This window comes from Monodon monoceros, unplaced genomic scaffold, assembly GCF_005190385.1.
Source record: "Monodon monoceros isolate NGI ecotype Baffin Bay Population unplaced genomic scaffold, NGI_Narwhal_1 Super_Scaffold_5, whole genome shotgun sequence".
In the NCBI taxonomy this organism is placed as follows: Eukaryota; Metazoa; Chordata; class Mammalia; order Artiodactyla; family Monodontidae; genus Monodon; species Monodon monoceros.
The window spans coordinates 81,845,801-81,860,730 of NW_021703782.1; the positions used below are offsets into that span (position 1 = coordinate 81,845,801).

The window sequence follows — 14,930 nt, forward strand, 5'->3', positions numbered from 1 at the left end:
TCAGAGAAAAGAACAAAGAAGAAAAAATTAAAATCCTCCTTAATCTTAAACTATACAAACCCTTCTACTATAACTTTTTTTTAATTCAGAAAATTGTGGGCATCCTGTTTTGAGATGTTCGTACATAATTTCTTTGTTTTCAACAAAAATGTTACTAGCTGCTTAGCATTATATCAGATTATGAATACAGCATGCTTTGTTCAATCGTGACTGTGTTGGACATATAAACTAAACAGCCTTTCATATAAGTTTTTGCATATACCTCTAATTTTTATGGCCCTTTAAACATGCTGCCAGGGACTTCCCTGGTGGCGCAGTTGTTAAGAATCTGCCTGCCAATGCAGGGGACATGGGTTCAAGCCCTGGTCCAGGAAGATCCCACATGCCGTGGAGCAACTAAGCCCATGTGCCGTGACTACTGAGCCTGCGCTCTACAGCCTGCGAGCCACAACTACTGAGCCCACGTGCCACAACTACCGAAGCCCGCGCACCTAAAGCCCGTGCTCCACAACAAGAGAAGCCACCGCAATGAGAAACCCGCGCACCGCAATGAAGAGTAGCCCCTGGTCGCCGCAACTAGAGAAAGCCGATGCGCAGCAACAAAGATGCAAAGCAGCCAAATAAATAAATAAATAGATAGATAGAAAATTTAGAAAATAAATAAAAGATAAATAGAAAATAAATAAAAGAAAATTTAAAAACAAAAACCCAAAAAAAAAACATGCTGCCAGATTTCTTGGAATCCAGGAAGGTTTCAGACGTTTGTTTCACCCTTTCAAAAGCAAAAACCAAAAACTCTCTCCAAACACTTAGGCAAATAATGGTTTTACTAAATTCTAGTTAGTAAGATGGAATTTTGTCGTATTTTTATTGGCTTTGTGTATCTATTTTCTGGATTATTCACTGATGTCCGCTGTCAATTTTTTTTTTTTTTTTTTTTTTGCAGTACGCGGGCCTCTCACTGTTGAGGCCTCTCCCGTTGCGGAGCACAGGCTCCGGACGCGCAGGCTCAGCGGTCATGGCTCACGGGCCCAGCCGCTCCACGGCACGTGGGATCTTCCCGGACCGGGGCATGAACCCACGTCCCCTGCATCGGCAGGCGGACTCTCAACCACCGCGCCACCAGGGAAGCCCTCCACTGTCAATTTTTAAATTGGTTTTTCATTTTCTTAGTATTTCTAAAAGGTCTTTATGTAATAAGGATAGTAACCTTTCTCTGTCATATATAATGAACTTTTTTTGTTTACCTTTTAATTCTGTTTCATTTTTTTCTTCTGAGATTTTTTTCTTTGTGGTTTTATGCCAAGAAAAGCTTTTTCCCACTTTAAGATCTAATAAATACATATATTTTCTAATTTTTACTATCTATATTTCGTTATATAGTGAGGTTGGAATTGAATGATTTCTTTTTAGAGAATAAGCAGTTGTTCTAGCCATAAACATGGAATAATCCTGAGCTGCAGTGCTGGCAGTAGGCTTGTGAATAATGGCTTCTGAAGGAGTATAGCATCACTCTCTGGGGTCATACCCAGGGCCTGTGAGCACCTCATCTCCTGGGTCCACAAATTCAAAATGCTATCTTTATTGTTTATTTTCATATATGGGAGTATTTTTAGCATTCTATTCTTTCTCACTGATCTCTCTCTACTAATACCTAAATCACATTATCTTTATCATTACTAGCTATTAGTATCTAAGGATATCTAGCCATCTCTTTATTATTTTTCTTTTTTCTCTTCTTTTTAATAAAGTTTGCTTTTTAGAGCAGTTTTAAGTTCACAGCAAAACTGAGCAGAAAGTACAGAGTTCCCACATACTCCTACTCCCACACATGTACATACTCCCTAACATCAACACCCAGCTTAGCACATTTGCTACAATTGATGACCTACACTGACACATCATCACCCAAGTCCAATTTACATCAGGATTCACACCTGGTGTTCTACATTCTGTGGGTTTTCACAAATGTATAATGACTTGTATCCTGCATTGTGTCATACAGAATAGTTTCACTGCCTGTATTAGGGGTCTCCAGAGAAACAGAACCAGTTAGATAGATAGATAGATACATAGGTAGGTAGGTAGATAGATAGATAGACAAACAGACAGACAGACATATCGGGAGATTTGGTATAGAAATTTGCTCACTTGATTATGGAGGCTGAGAAGACCCACAGTCTGCCATCTGTAAGCTGGAGACCCAGGAAAGTTGGTGGTGTGATTCAGTGAGTCCAAAGGCTTAAGAACAGGAGAGCAGATGCTATGAGTCTGAGTCCAAAGGTTTAGAAATTGAGGGGCTAAGGGTACAAATCCTGGTCCAAGTCTAAAAGCCTGATACACAGGAACACCTGTGTCCAAGGGCAGGTGAAAATGGATGTCCCAGCTCAAGCAAAGAGCACAGAATCACACTTCCTCCACGGTTTTGTTCTATTTAGGCCCTGAACAGACTGGACAGTGCCCACCTGCTTTAGCGAGGGTGATCTTCTTTACTCAGACTACCAACTCAAATGCTAATCTCTTCTGGAGACACCCTCACAGACACACCCAGAAATAATGTTTTATCAGCTATATGGGCATCCCTTATACTAGGCAAGTTGACACATAAAATTAACCATCACACTGCCCTAAAAATCCACTGTGCTCTGCCTATGCGTCACTCTCTTCCCCAAACCCCTGGTAACCACTGAGCCTTTTAGGATCTCCATAGTTTTGCCTTTTTCCAGAAGGTGATATAGTTGGAATTATATAGTATATGGCCTTTTCAGAGTGGCCTCCTTCACTTAATAATATGTATTAGTAATATTCATGCAAGTAAAGTAATATTTCACTTAATAATATTCTGCATGGCTTGGTAGCTTATTTCTTTTTGGTACACATTTTACTTTTAGCTCATTTTCTTTTAGTTTATTTCTTTTTATTGCTGAATAATATTCCATTGTCTGGGGACTTCCCTGGTGGTCCAGTGGTTAAGACTCCGTGCTTCCACTGCAGGGGGCTGGGGTTCGATCCTTGGTGGGGGAACTAAGATCCCACATGCCATACGATGCAGCCCAAAAAAATGAAATTCCATTGTCTGGATGTACCACAGTTTATCTGTTCACCTACTGAAGGACATCTTGGTTGCTCCAAGTTTGGACAATTATGAATAAAGCTACTATAAACATCCATATGCAGGATGTTGGGTGGACATAAGGTTTTAATTCATTTGGGGAAATACCAAAGAGCAAGATTGCTGGATTGTATGGTAAGAACATGCTCAGTTTCATAAGACACTGCCAGTCTTCCAAAGTGGCTGCACCATTCTGCATTCCACCAGCAATGAATGAGAGTTCCTGTTGCTTGTCACCCACATCAGCATTTGGTGGTGTCAGTGTTTTTGATTTTCACCATTCTAGTAGATGTGTAATGGTATCTTGTTTTAATTAATTGGTTTTTAATTTTGTTTTGTTTTGGTGTGTGTGAAACATTATAATGGTTATAAGAGTCAGAGCTACACGGAAAGGTTTACTCAGAGAAATGTTGCTCCCTCCTCATCCTACTACTCAGTTTCCATTTCCCTCTTCTTTCTTTCCCTTTCCCACTCCATCCCCATAAGGATCCAATCTCTTCAGTTGCTAGATTATCCTTTCTATATTTCTTTTGTACAAATGAGAAGATACAAGTACATTCTTTCTTCTTTTTTAAACCATACCAGTTTTTTTTGTTTGATTTTTTTTTTTTTAATTTGGTTGAGTCAGGTCTTAGTTGCAGCAGGCGGGCTCCTTAGTTGTGGCATGTGGGCTTCTTAGTTGTGGCATGCATGTGGGATCTAGTTCCTGGACCAGGTATGGAACCCAGGCCCCCTGCATTGGGAGCGCAGAGCCTTAACCACTGCGCCACCAGGGAAGTCCCAGGTACAAGTATATTTTCTTATATCCTCTTGTTTCTTACATGAAGAGTAGAATAGTTTATATACTCTTTTGCACTTAAGAATAGTTATTTTAAAGTCTGTTTCTGAAAACACAATGTGTGTCTGTTTCATTGTCTATTCTCTCTCCCTCCCTCCCTCTCTCAATTTTGTCTTGTCTCATCTCCCTGTATATTTTTCACTAAGGACTGGATCACTGAATATAAAAAATTAGAGAAATAACTAGAAGCCTAGCATGATATTAATTCCTCCAGGGAGGATTTACATTGGCTTCTCTCAGGCATTCAGGAGCAAGAACAATCCAAGGTCACCTTAATCCAGTTCCCAAAACTGAGATGATATAGAGCTGGGCTTCAGTCCCTGCAAGGTCAATCCATGGCCAGTGGACCCTTTTTCCTAAGACATAGCCTTCCAGAGTCCCAGTCCAAAACAACGCTTCTTGGCAGGATCTGGACTCCAAGTTTTGTCCTCCAAACCTCAAGGAGCCTCATTTCCCTAGGGATGTGTGGCCCCAAATGCCTTGCTCATCTCCTGGTTGCCTGATTCGCTTGGATCTTGGCCCCATATTTTTTTCTGCCTTGTTAGCTCTTTGATGCCTTCAAACAGGTAGTTTGTAATATTTTGTTTAACTTTTCTATTGTCCTTTTGGGTGAGTATGCTTCAATTCTGCCATTATGGAAGCAGAAGTTCCTTCACTGTTTTTCACATTGAGACTAAAATTTTTATATGTTGTGTATATATATATATATATATTCTTTTCTCAAATTCTAAATTTCTTTTATGTGTTTAATGAGTGCGTGTGTGTGAGTGTGCATACACACTGTCCTATTAGCTAAAATTCTTGTTGATCTAATCTTCCTATTTTCTCTATTAACTGTTCCTCATGGTAGATTGTTTCCTTGTGTATTTTGTAATTTGGGATTGTGAAGTTATTTTCAGGAGGTCCCCTCTGTGCAGCCTGAGTTGAGGTCATGCCATCCTAAAGCAATACTGTGTTTGCTTCTAAGAGGCACCCTGTGATACCGCCATCCTGAGACTAGTGTTTTTTTTTGTTTTTTTTTTTGCGGTACGCGGGCCTTTCACTGTTGTGGCCTCTCCCGTTGCAGAGCACAGGCTCCGGATGCGCAGGCTCAGCGGCCATGGCTCATGGGCCCAGCTGCTTCGCGGTATGTGGGATCCTCCCGGACCGGGGCACGAACCCGTGTCCCCTGCATCGGCAGGCGGACTCTCAACCACTGCGCCACCAGGGAAGCCCCTGAGACTAGTTTTTATATTAATTTTTCCTATGGGTTGAGAATAAATGAATACCAAACCCATGTGAGGCACAGCAATTTGGTTTCAAATTCCCATGCATGACTCTTTACCCCATCCTGAACCTAAGCTGAGACAAATTTCCTTGTCATCTCCCAGTGCTGGGAAGATATTTTATCTGGACCATCATTTCCCAAGGGTCTACCACCTCAAGAGTCCTGGCTTCATGCAGGGTCCTGTTTCCAGTTAACTTTCTGCCTGCAAGGTTCATTCTCTGTTCTTACCTGGATGTTAAAACAACCAGTTATTTAATAAGACCAGCCGTTGCCCCACTTCACCGCTACCACTTGCCCGACAGTCGCTGGACCAGCTCACAAGCTTATCACTTGGGTTCTCAGTTTTCCCTTTGTTTTTGGCCCCCAGGAATTTCCTTTATTTTCTTGAAGGCACTGTGGTGCTTTTAAAGTAATGTTTATTATAAATATTTTAGTCAGCATTTCTAGGTACTTTTTTATAATATCTTTTTTTTTAATTTTATTTTATTTTTGGCTGCATTGGGTCTTCCTTGCTGCGCATGGGCTTTCTCTAGTTGCAGTGAGCAGGGGCTACTCTTACTTGCGGTTCTTGGGCTTCTCATTGCAGTGGCTTCTCTCGTTGCAGAGCATGGGCTCTAGGCGTGCAGACTCAGTAGTTGTGGCGCACGGGCTCTAGAGCACAGGCTCAGTAGTTGTGGCGCACGGGCTTAGTTGCTCCGTGGCATGTGGGATCTTCCTGGACAAGGGGTCGAACCTGTGTCCCTTGCATTGGCAGGTGGATTCTAAACTGCTGCGCCACCAGGGAATAGGTCTTTTTTTTTTTAATATTTATTTGGCTGAACCGGGTCTTAGTTGCGGCATGTGCGGGATCTTTTAGTTGCGGCACGGCTCGAACTCGGGCCCCCTGCATTGGGAACGCAGGGTCTTAACCACTGGACCACCGGGGAAGTCCCATTTCTAGGTATTTGTAGGGGAAGGCTTTCAGGTTATCTAACCTACTGTTGCTAGAAATAGAAGTTAAACAATTTTTTCCTAATCGTAATCAGCACTATCATGGTGATACAAGAGGACAAGTCTGAATTTTTTTTTTTTTTTTTTTGTGAACAGTGAGCAGAACTGCCCTACTATGCAAGTTTTGGACAATAAAGATTCTCCCCCTTCTTCCTTGTCTCCCCAAGAAACATCCAGAGAACATTCTAAAGGCCGATCTGCCTGTGTCCACTTCAGCCCCAGCGAAGGCAGTGATGGAAACAGGCGTCCAGGAGCCTCCTCTGTCGAGAAGTCCAGAGGTGAGACAGTTGGCGAGCAGCAGTGTGACAAGGGGAAAGGCTCCTTGAAGCAGCCCTCCTGTGTCAGGGCGTCTGGGCCTGCTGAGGAAGGAGAGGACCCCAGTTGGGCAGCTGCAAGCCTTCCACAGCAGGACGGCCACTGGAAGCCCAGCCGGCGGCAGGATGCAGCACCCAAGGCCAAATGTGCCTCCCAGAAAAGGCGCAGCCAGGAGCTCAGAGGAGGGAGGCGCTCCCCGGCTGGGTCCAGCCGGCCTGGCAGTGCCAAGGGGGAGGCCGTCCATGCTGGGCAGAGTCCTCTCCACCACCGGATGCCAAGAAACACAGTGACGCAGGACAAGCTCGCAGGAGGGAGCTACTCAGATTTGCCATCGAGCACAGAGGTGTTGAGGTCAGGAGTCAGGAAGCTGGGTACATCCGCCCTGTTGGAGGACACTCAGCTATCTAAGGAGACTGATCCAGCACGTGGTCCCCCCTCTGGGCAGAGTGTGAATATTGACCTTCTCCCCGTAGAGCTGCGGCTGCAGATAATCCAGAGAGAAAGAAGCAGGAAAGAGCTGTTTCGCAAAAAGAACAAGGCAGCAGCGGTCATCCAGCGGGCCTGGAGAAGGTAGGAAGATGGGATGCCACAGCATCTTTTTGGCTCTGTGTCTGTCCTAATCCCCCTGATGTGATACCCCCTGTGCTCTGTGATACTTTCTAGTGAATTCCATGTGCTGGCATGACAAGGCCAATTTTATTGAGCCAACCCATGAGAGTCACACATGTGTATATCTTAGTAATTTATATTGGGTAAACTATTTGGAAGGTGTTTTTACCCAGAAAGATAGGAAAGTACCCAGGATAGCCTGGTGTAAATGAAAAACCATGAAGCCTAAGTTTCAGGTGAAGCTCTAAGAGGTTATCTGACCTTGAGCAAATCACTCAGCCTCCCTGACCCTCAGTTTCCTCCTCTGTAAAATGGGATTTAACAATTGCCACACCCGTCCTGTTCATGTGACAGGTTGCTAGAATGAGATAACGTGTGCTTTGTAAATTCTAAAGCACTACACATTTAAGGTATTTCATCTTCCTTCTTTACTACACAGGAATTAGATACAGTGGATTAAGTGACTGAAATTTATCACAAAAACCTGTGTGAGCCTCAGTCAAGCTCAGAATGTGGGGTAGGAGCTGGGAGTGGTGGAGGAGGCTTACCGAAACCCTGAGGTGAACACCCTCAGGGGGTAATTCTGGGAGGACTGGAAGAGTGCTGTGCTACAAGTTTTCACATATCTCACAGTCTCCTTCACACTGCAGGCCCCAGGAGGGCCTCCATCCAGATTAGGCCTTTCAGTGATGACCACGCCCAGGGGAGGGCCGGACCGTCGGCCCCAGGTGGGGGTCATGTGGTCTCCATCTCCGGAGAGAGGGAGTTTTACGGGGGAACAAAGCAAGCAGATCACTGCGAGTGCAGGTGTGCCTCTGTCAGGAGATAAAAGGGCCAAAGAAACCCTGCTGTTGGCAGAGGGAGAGCTGAGCGGCTTGTGAGGTCCAGGGAGAGGCCTCAGGGACTGTCATGCCAAAGTCTCCTAACCCAGAGCCAAGCGACCTGCACGGCCTTCGCTATAGTGCGTCCTCACATCTGCTCAGGCTCGTGGCTGTTTACAAAGTCGTCTCATGCCTGACCCCTTTGCTCTCCCAACCAGTGCCAGGAAGCCGTCACGATAGGGATCAGCATCCCTGTTTTTCAGACAAGCAGTGGTCTCAGGAAAAAAGACCTGTCCTGATGGTCAGACCCAGCACTCGAAGTTCTTTCTGACTTGAGTCCAGGGGCCTTTCCCTTACATTCTCAGTAAAGGTAGTGCCTGCTGTGGTCAAAATAATGGAGGCGGAGGCCGACCTTGCACTCTGGAGGACAGGCTGCCTGGATGGTCTCTCATGCATCAAGGTGATGTTGTTATGGGGGATGTTGTTGTTAGCACTGTTACTGATACTGGTAGTTGAATTCGTCAGGCACTTGGGCCGGACACTGATCTAAGCAGTTGTACGTGTATTAACTCGTTGAAATCCTGTCACCCTGTGAGGGATACGGGGATTACTGTTCTCTCCCCATTCCACGCGTGAGGAAACTGAAGCACAGATAGGTTCATCAACCTCAGGCTCCAGAGCCAGCGCTGGCCTGCAGCTGAGACCGTCGGCCTCTGAAGCCACAGATGGGAAGGGTCCCTGCTCCCCCTCCTTGGGGCGTTCTGCCGGGACGTGCACTGGCTACCATCCCAGAGGAACTTTTTGTGAAGTATTTCAGCTGACACCTGGGGTCCAAACAAGCCCACGAGGTTTGCCACGTCAGGCCCCACAGCTGCTCCCCAGCTGCAGTGCCTCCCCATCACACTGTCCTTTGACTCCTTTGAAGAGTCAGCAGCTGACAGGTCCTGTCAGTAAGTGTCCATAGCAGCAAATGAGCCTTCAGTCATTCCCCCCAAGAACAGTGGACTCATAGTCTGTGCACCTATCTGGGGAGGCAATTACACAGGCCCCCTCTGGCTGCACCACTGTGCAATTCCGAGTCCCGGGACATCGACTCCCACAGGGTTTCTGGGAAGCTGCACACCGTGGCAAGTCCTGTGTCTGGTGACAGTAAAAATCCGTTTATTGATTCTGCTATGGCCATATATGTCTTCCATTTGAAGCACAGGAGCCCTAAGTGCTGTCCGGGGACAGTGTGTGGTGTCCGACAGCAAACCTCAGGGGCACCGAGGGCTGGAGTTGGGAACGGGGCTTGGCACACGACCTCCCACAAATGTGGGCCGCCATCACAGGAGACGTGCCCGGGGGCGGCGGGGAGGCAGGCTGACTGGAAAACGCACAGGATGGGGTGAGCAGATTGAACCTGGGGCCCAGAGAAAATGAAGCTTTGTCTAAGCGTCTGAGTTTTATTACCAGTCAAGACTTGACTATTTTAAAGGTTGAAACTGGATACTGGACAAGCTAGCCTGGGCTGGAAAGTTGCTGTGGTGAAGAGGAGTTGCTGTGTAAGGCAGTTCCCATCGGGTCCTCTCCAGCATGTTCTGAGGTGAATAAACAAGGTTAGGCTAGACCATAACAAGCGCCCTGCACCCCGGGCTGAAAGGGATGATTGGGTGTGCTCGGATTCTCAGCAAACCAGGCGCGCACATTCTCCCTGAGAAGGGGAGAACAGAGGCTGTGACTGACCACTAGGACCATGAGACACAGCCTCGGTCTCCATACCAGAGTCGATGAGGTGGCAGCTGTGCCCCCCGAAAGCCGGAGCTGTTAGAGCTTCAGCCAACAACCCAGGCTTCCTGACAAGTCCTCTGCCCACAGAGTGGGGCTGTGGAAGAACTGACTGCAGAGCGGTATTGTCCTGTTAACTCTCGCTTCTCTCTACACTTGGCTTTTTGGAAATGTGGTACATGTTCTAGTAAAGGGGTGCCATGGTTTGTCACGCTCCAGGAAAAGAAAGGAAGAATTATGTAGTTCGACTGAAATCAGCCTTTAGAGCAGGCGGGAGGGGCTGCCCCAAGCACTGCAAGGAGCTTCGAACATTTGGGAAGAAGGTTATGTCCCGGTTGGTGTATTGTAAGATCAGGCACAGGGCCTGCTGCTCTCTGCACCCTGTAGGCTCACCAGTAGTTAATCAGCCATGGATCATGAACACTGGTGCAGCTTTCCTTAGGAGGCTCCGAAACATCTGTGCTCAATAAGAGGTTTGGGAGTGCACATGGGATAAACACCATCACGAAAGCATTAGAGGTAAATATAGCCATCATCCTGGTGCCCCTCCCCTCTCTCCCACCCCAGGCTCTGCCCTCCAACACATTGATCTTAGTAAAATTCAGCTCTTACATTTGTCACTATTCTTAAAACCCCCTGATCATCCCCACCAAGTCCTCAGCAGTATTTGGCTGTTGGACCAGACAGCACTGATTTGGAAAGTTGGCCTCTCCTAGCTCTAGCTGTTCGCCTTTTCCCCCCAATTTTTATTGTGATAGAATTGACATATGGCACTGTATAAGTTTAAGGTGTACAGCATGGATTTACATATACTGTGAAATGATTACCACAATAAGTTTAGTTAACATCCGTCATCTCACACAGATAAAAAGGATATTCTTCCTTGTGATGAGAACTCTTAAGATTTACTCTTTAACAGCTTTCATATATACCATAAAGCAGTGTTAGCTACAGTCATCATGCTGTACGTTACATCCCCGGTACTTATTTGTCTTACAACTGGAAATTTGCACCTTTTGATTACTTTCATCCAATTCCCCTCCTCTAATAACCACAAATCTGATTTCCTTTTCTATGAGTTTGTTTTTTTTTGGTTTTGTTTTTGAAGATTTCTCGTGTAAGTGAAATAATACAGTAGTTGTCTTTCTCTGATTTATTTCACTTAGCATAATGCCCTCAAGGTCCATCCATGTTGTTGCAAATGGCAGGATTTCCTTCTTATTTTAGGCTGAATAATATTCTACTGTGTGTATATATAAATATATATAATAATCTAATGTGTGTGTGTATATATATATATATATTCCACAACTTCTTTATTTGTTCATCCATCAGTGGACACTTAGGTTGTTTCCATGTTCTGGCTATTGTAAATAATACTACTATGAACATAGGGGTGCAGATGTCTCTTCATTTCCTTCAGATATATACCCTGTAGTGGGATTGCTGGATCATATGGTAGCTCTATTTTTAATTTTTTGAGAAACCTCCATAGTGGCTGCACCAATTTACATTCTCACTAACAGTGCAGGAGGGTCCCGTTTTCTCCACATTCTCACCAGCACTTTTCTCTTGTCTTTTTGATGACAACTGTTCTAATGGATGTGATATCTCATTGTGGGTTTTTTTATAGATTTACTTTTATTTTTGGCTGCGTTGGGTCTTCATGCTGCACGGAGGCTTTCTCTAGTTGCAGTGAGCAGGGGCTACTCTTCGTTGTGGTGCGCGGGCTTCTCAGTGCTGTGGCTTCTCTTGTGGAACCCGGGCTCTAGGCACACGGGCTTCAGAAGCTGTGGCGTGCGTGCTCAGCAGTTGTGGCGTACAGGCTTAGTTGCTCCACAGCATGTGGGATTTTCCTGGACCAGGGATCAAACCTGTGTCCCCTGCATTGGCAAGCAGATTCTTAACCACTGCGCCACCAGGGAAGTCCCTCTCACTGTGATTTTGATTTGCATTTCCTTGACGATTAGTGATGTTGAACACCTTTTTATATACCTGTTGGCCATCTTTATATCTTGGGAGAATTTCTATTCAGGTTCCTTGCACATTGGATTATTATTATTATTATTTGCTATCTAGTTGTATGACTTCTTTATATACTTTGGATATTAACCTCTTATCATATACATGGTTTGCAAATATTTTTTTTTGCATTTGTAGGTTGCCTTTTTTATTCTGTTGATCATTTCTTTTGCTGTGCAGAAGCTTTTTAGTTTGATGTAGTCCCACTTATTTTTTATTTTGTTGCTTATGCTTTAAGTGTTGTATCTAGGAGATCACTGCAAAGACCCACGTTACGGAACTTTTTCCTGTGTTTTCTTCGAGGAGTTTTGTGGTTTCTGGTCTTTTATTTAAGTCTTTAATCCACTTTGAGTTAATTTCTGTGAGTGGTGTAAAATAGGGTTCTAGTTTCATCCTTTCACATGTGAATATTTAATTTTCCCAGTACCATTTACTGAAGAGACTGTCTTTTCTCCATTGAGTATTCTTGGTTCCCTTGTCAAATATTAGTTGACTCTTTATATATGGGTTTATTTCTGGGCTCTAAATTCTGTTCTGTTGGTCTATGTGTCTATTTTTATTCCATTTATGCTGTTTTGATTACTATAGGTTTATAGTGTAGCTTGAAATCAGGAAGTGTGATGCTTTATTCTTCTTTCTCAGGATTGCTTTGGCTATTCAAGGTCTTTTGTGTTTCTATATAAATTTTGGTATTATTCTACTTCTGTTTTTTTTCCCATATTTATTATTTATTTATTTGGCTGTGCCGCGTCTTGGTTGCGGCATGCAGGATCTTTAGTTGCAGCATGTGGGATCTTTAGTTGCGGCATGTGGTATCTTTTAGTTGCGGAATGCAAACTCTTAGTTGCGGCATGTGGGATCTAGTTCCCTGATCAGGGATCAAACCCGGGCCCCCTGCATTAGGAGCATGGAGTCTTAAGCACTGGAACACCAGGGAAGTCCCTCTAATTCTGTTTATTTTTTTAAAAGCCTTTGGAATCTTGATAGGGATTGAATCTATAAATGGCTTTGGGTAGCATAGATATTTTAACAATATTAATTCTTCCAATCCATGAACACGGAATACCCTTCCATTTATTTGCATTTTCTTTTTTTTTTTTTTATTTTGCGGTACGCGGGCCTCTCACTGTTGTGGCCTCTCCCGTTGTGGAGCACAGGCTCCGGACGCACAGGCTTAGCGACCATGGCTCACGGGCCTAACTGCTCTGCAGCATGTGGGATCTTCCCGGACCGAGGCACGATCCCGTGTCCCCTGCATTGGCAGGCAGACTCTCAACCACTGCGCCACCAGGGAAGCCCTATTTGTATTTTCTTCAGTTTCTTTCATCAATGTCTTGTAGTTTTCAGGGTAGAGATTTTTTCACCTCCTTGGTTAAACTTACTCCTAAGTATTTTATTGTTTTTGATGCTACTGTAAATGGAATTCTTTTATTTATTTTTCACATCACTCTTAATGTATAGAAACACTACTGATTTTGTATATTAATTTTGTATCCTGCACCTGTACTGAAGTTGTTGATTAGATCTAACAGTTTTGTGAAGTATTTAGGATTTTCTATATATAAAATCATGTCATCTGCAAATGAAGACAATTTTAATTCTTCGTTTCCCATTCTGATTCCTTTTTTGTTTTTCTTGCTTGATTGCTCTGGCTAGGACTCGTAGTATTTTGTTGAAAAGGAGTGGTGAGTGTAGGCACCCTTGCCTTATTCCTGATCTTAGAGGAAACACTTTCAACCTTACCCCATTGAGTATGATGTTAGCTGTGGGCTTGTCATATATGCCTTTTATTATGTTGAGGTATGTTCCTTCTATACTGAATTTGTTAAGGGTTTTTATCATGAACAGATGTTGGATTTTGTCAAATGCTTTTTCTGTGTCTTTTGAGATGATCATATGATTTCTTTCATTCTATTAATATGATATATCACATCGATTTATGTGCGTATGTTGAACCATCCTTGCATTCCAGGAATAAATCCTGCTTGACCATGGGGAATGATCCTTTTAATTTGCTGCTGAATTTGGTTTGCTAGTATTTTATTGAGAAATTTTGCATCTGTATTCATCAGGGATATTGGCCTATACTTTTCTTGTAGTGGAATTTTTTTCTAGCTTTGGTGTCAGGGTAATGTGGGCTCATGAAGTGAGTTTGGGATTGTTCCCTCCTCTTCAAATTTTTTGAAGAATTTGAAGGATTGACATTCTTCTTTGAATGTTTAGTAAAATTCATCAGTGAAGCCATCTGGTCCTGGACTTTTCTTCATTAGGAGATTTTTGATTACAAATTCAATCTTCTTACTCTTTATTGGTCTGTTCAGATTTTTTATTTCTTCCTGATTCAGTCATGGTAGGTTGGTTGTTTCTAAGAATTTCTCCATTTCTTTTAGGTTGTCTAGTTTGTTGGTATATAGTTGTTTACAGTAGCCTCTTATGATCCTTTGTATTTCTGTGGTATCAGTTGCAGTGTTTCCTTTTCCATTTATGATTTTGTTGCTTTGAATCCTTTTTTTCCCTTCTTGGTTTGTATAGCTAATTGCCAATTTGGTTCACCTTTTCAAAGAACCAACTTAGGGGCTTCCCTGGTGGTGCAGTGGTTGAGAGTCTGCCTGCCGATGCAGGGGACATGGGTTCGTGCCCCAGTCCGGGAAGATCCCACATGCCACAGAGCGGCTGGGCCCGTAAGCCATGGCCGCTGAGCCTGCGCGTCTGGAGCCTGTGCTCCGCGACGGGAGAGGCCACAACAGTGAGAGGCCCGCGTACCGAAAAAAAAAAAAAAAAAAAAAAAGAACTTAGCTTTTTAAATCCTTTCTATTGTTTTCCTGTTCTCTATGTCATTTATTTCTGCTCTAATCTTTATTATTTCCTTTCTTCTAACTCTGGGCTCAGTTTGTTCTTGTTCTAGTTCCTTAAGGCATACAGTTAGACTGTTTATTTGAGATCTTTCTTATTTCTTAATGTAGGCATTTATTGCTATGAACTTCCCTCTTAAAATTACATTTGCTGCATCTCCTAAGTTTTAGTATGTAGAGTTTCTATTTGCAATTTGTCTCAAGATACCTTTTAAGTTTCCCTTTCAGTTTCTTCTTTGATCCATTGGTTGTTCAGGAGAGTGTTTAATTTCCATGTATTTATGAGTCTTCCAATTTCCCTCCTATTATTGATTTCTAATTTCATACCATTATGATC

General features: G+C 43.7%; 1 protein-coding gene across 2 annotated transcripts in view; it reads left to right on the top strand.

The window, feature by feature from the left end:
- INVS (inversin) overlaps window positions 1–14,930 on the top strand; it is a 136,417-nt gene that overhangs the window by 112,341 nt on the left and 9,146 nt on the right. Inside the window, exons 14-15 of one of the 2 annotated variants that reach the window (XM_029202101.1) lie at window positions 6,375–6,485; window positions 6,996–7,092. In XM_029202101.1, coding sequence (XP_029057934.1) covers window positions 6,375–6,485; window positions 6,996–7,092 — 208 coding nt within the window. Of the gene's footprint in view, window positions 1–6,374; window positions 7,093–14,930 lie in introns of both variants that reach the window. The other variant, XM_029202100.1, reaches the window with a different exon arrangement.